A 3,123-nucleotide genomic window follows, 5' to 3' on the forward strand; every position below is an offset into this window, starting at 1 on the left:
CACCTGATAACATTCTTTTTGTTCTTTATCAGTGTTAAGAACTTAATCTATTCAAAAATATAAAGAATAACAAAATTAATCTCTGTTGTTTTGTAGTTATCATTTGTGGTTTCCTCTTACACTGAATTATGCCTTTCCTAACTCATTTTTTCATGTTTCTTTGACATTGTCTGTTTATGTTAAAGTTCTGTTTATCTAATTTTCGGAATATATAGATGTACATTGACTATGAATACTGCCTTTAGTCTCTATCCCTAAAATTTTAATGTTTAAATCTTTCAGCTTAATGCTAGTATTCAGTATAATTTGTTATTTTAATTCTGATTTGATGATATTAATTTTAACTGTTTTAGAGTTCTGGAGACATAAAACATATCTGTCATTTAATGGGGACAAGCAATAATCCATTTTGAGCCAAATATGAATGACTGTAACTTAAGAGCCTAGGTTTAGGTTGACCTGAATGACATGTTCTACCCTACAAGTAGTTATAAGAACTGTTTTTTCTTTTCTTAAAAAATGTATGTATTCTTTTAGAATTTCGAACATGTATCCAGTATATTTTTATTATATCTACCCGACAATGTCCCTTTCCCTACTTTATGCTTTCTCATTTTTATAACCCACTGAGTCTACAAGGTGATGCCAATATCCACGAAGTTAATAGTACCATCTGCTGGAGCATGGGAAAAGTACAAGAGCCTCACCTATGAAGAGAATTACTCTCCTTTACCACACATCACCACATCACCAGCTGCCAATAGTTCCTCAGTTAGTGGACCACTTTCCTATCCATGCTAAAACGTTGGCTGGCTTGGTCTTGTGCAGGATTTGTATAGGCAGACACAGTTGCTGTGAATTTATGAGTACAAAAACCCTGTAGGCCCAGAACACGCTATTTCTCAATAATCTTCTCTAAACTCTGGCTCTTACAAAATTTTCAACCCCTTCTTTCATACTGTTTCCTGAGCCATAAGGGTAGGGAGATGTATAGCTATTCCCTTTGGAACTAAGTACTCCACTGTCACTTATTCCTATAATTTGACTAGCTCTAAGTCTGTGGTACCTGTCTTTATGGGGGAGAGATATGTATTAAGAAGTCAGTTCCATGTTATGGACTTAAGGCTCTCCTCTAGAGTGTTTGAAATCCCCAGCCGTGGGTTCTTAACTAGATTTTCAGTACCAGATTTGAGATCCTCATGTGGAACAAGACTCAATTCTAATCAGAAAGCTATTGTTCACCCGCACTCCCAAAACTTCATGCTACTATTGTACCAATGAGCATGTCTCATCAGCCCAGGCATTATTTTAGTTTGCAGGATTCAAAATTGGGTGAGGTTGCTGAGGAATTTTCTCCAGCGACAGGAGCAGTATCTTCTGGCTCTATGAAAGCTATCCATCAGGGAAAAAGATTCCAGGTCTATAGCAGCTGATTTTTTTTTTCAATCCCTGTGACCAAAGTGTGTGGTGTCTTCAGCAATGGGGTTTTATTCACCATCAAGTTTTGGTGGCTTAACAAGAACAATGGGAGTAGTTTGTATTTTTTTAGCTAGTCTTTAGGACTCACATAACTAACAATGGAAAATGAGGTATTCATACCTAGTTATGGATTATAAAAGAAGCATTTTCCTCACATGTATGGTAAGTCCAATAAAAATCTTTTGAAACAATATATTGCTTTTTCAAGCATTCTTTTTGTTTGTTTGTTTTTGCTTTTTTGTTTTTCGAGAAAGGGTTTCTCTGTGTAGCTTTGTGCCTTTCCTGGAACTCACTCTGTAGGCCAGGATGGCTTCGAACTCACAGATATCCTCCTGCTTCTGCCTCTCCAGTGCTGAGATTAAAGGCATGCACCACCACCACCCAGGTCTTTTCAAGCATTCTTTTTTTTTTATGGTGAAAAAGTATATTTAGAATTAGCCAGCTGGACTCAGTTTAGATGATCCCAATTTTGTTGGCAACATCCAGAGCATGATAGTCAGGAGCCAACCGAACATATGCCTCCTTCTCTCCATCAGGCCTTATGAGGGTGTTGACTTTGGCCACATCGATGTCATAGAGTTTCTTCACAGCCTGTTTGATCTGGTGCTTGTTGGCCTTGACATCCACAATGAACACAAGTGTGTTGTTGTCTTCTATCTTCTTCATGGCTGACTCAGTGGTCAGGGGGAATTTGATGATGGCAAAGTGGTCAAGCTTGTTTCTCCTGGGCGCGCTCTTTCGAGGATATTTAGGCTGCCTCCTGAGCCGCAGGGTCTTGGGCCGCCGGAACGTGGGTGACGTGCGGATCTTCTTTTTGTGGCTGTGGATGCCTTTCAGCACTGCTTTCTTGGCTTTCAAGGCCTTCGCTTTGGCTTCGGCTTTGGGAGGGGCAGGAGCTTCCTTCTTCGCTTTCGGCGCCATCTTGGCGAAAAGTTTTTCAAGCATTCTTAATGTTAGTGACATGAAGAATTTTTATTGTCATAGGACAAAGATATTACTAAATACATTGACTGAGAGACTTTATGGGCTATCAGAGGAGGGTATACAGCAAAGTTACTAAGTTAGGTGGGGGAATGGAATTGGCTCTAGGCTTTATATAATATCTGATAACATTCTTAACATTTGTGGGAGTAGAAGCTAGTAATATATAGATTTTGTGAGTGTTACAGCTCTGGAGGGAAAGGTATCCTGACTTATTGGAAATGGGAAGGCAGGCTATACCTAGAGCCACAAGAGGACAGCTCTGGAGGGTAGAGCCACAGCAGGACAGCTCTGGAGGGTAGAGCCACAGCAGGACAGCTCAGGCCTGGAGGGGAAGGAATCCTGACTTGGGGGGAACTCAGGCGATACCTGACGATGGGGTGCAGTGAGAGATGGTCTCCCTGCAGAATATAGCAATACTGCTCTTCTCCTAGAACCAGTACAGAAGAGCTTTTGCTCCACTCCCCACCCCTAAGGGGGCTTCCCATCAGAGCTCTGCTTCTTCTCTCTGGCCCAAGATGTTGCTTCTTCTGCTACCCTCTGCTAAAGGGGAAACCGCTGCAGAAATGTAGCAATCTCCTCCAGCTCAGGGGAGAGGTTGTTACTTTTTTTCTGCGCAGCCTTGCTCAGCTTCCCCTGAGGGAATGTCTCAGCAAAGGTTTT

General features: G+C 41.1%; 1 protein-coding gene across 1 annotated transcript; it reads right to left on the reverse strand.

Moving 5' to 3' along the window:
- Nucleotides 1–1,894: 1,894 nt before the first annotated feature.
- On the reverse strand, nt 1,895–2,400 carry LOC128115975 (60S ribosomal protein L23a-like). The gene has a single exon (XM_052747219.1). The coding sequence runs from the start codon at nt 2,398–2,400 to the stop codon at nt 1,933–1,935; it is 468 nt and encodes a 155-aa protein (XP_052603179.1). The 3' UTR covers nt 1,895–1,932.
- Nucleotides 2,401–3,123: the final 723 nt, after the last annotated feature.

This window comes from Peromyscus californicus, unplaced genomic scaffold, assembly GCF_007827085.1.
Source record: "Peromyscus californicus insignis strain IS unplaced genomic scaffold, ASM782708v3 Scaffold_10__1_contigs__length_136768540, whole genome shotgun sequence".
NCBI classification, from domain to species: Eukaryota; Metazoa; Chordata; class Mammalia; order Rodentia; family Cricetidae; genus Peromyscus; species Peromyscus californicus.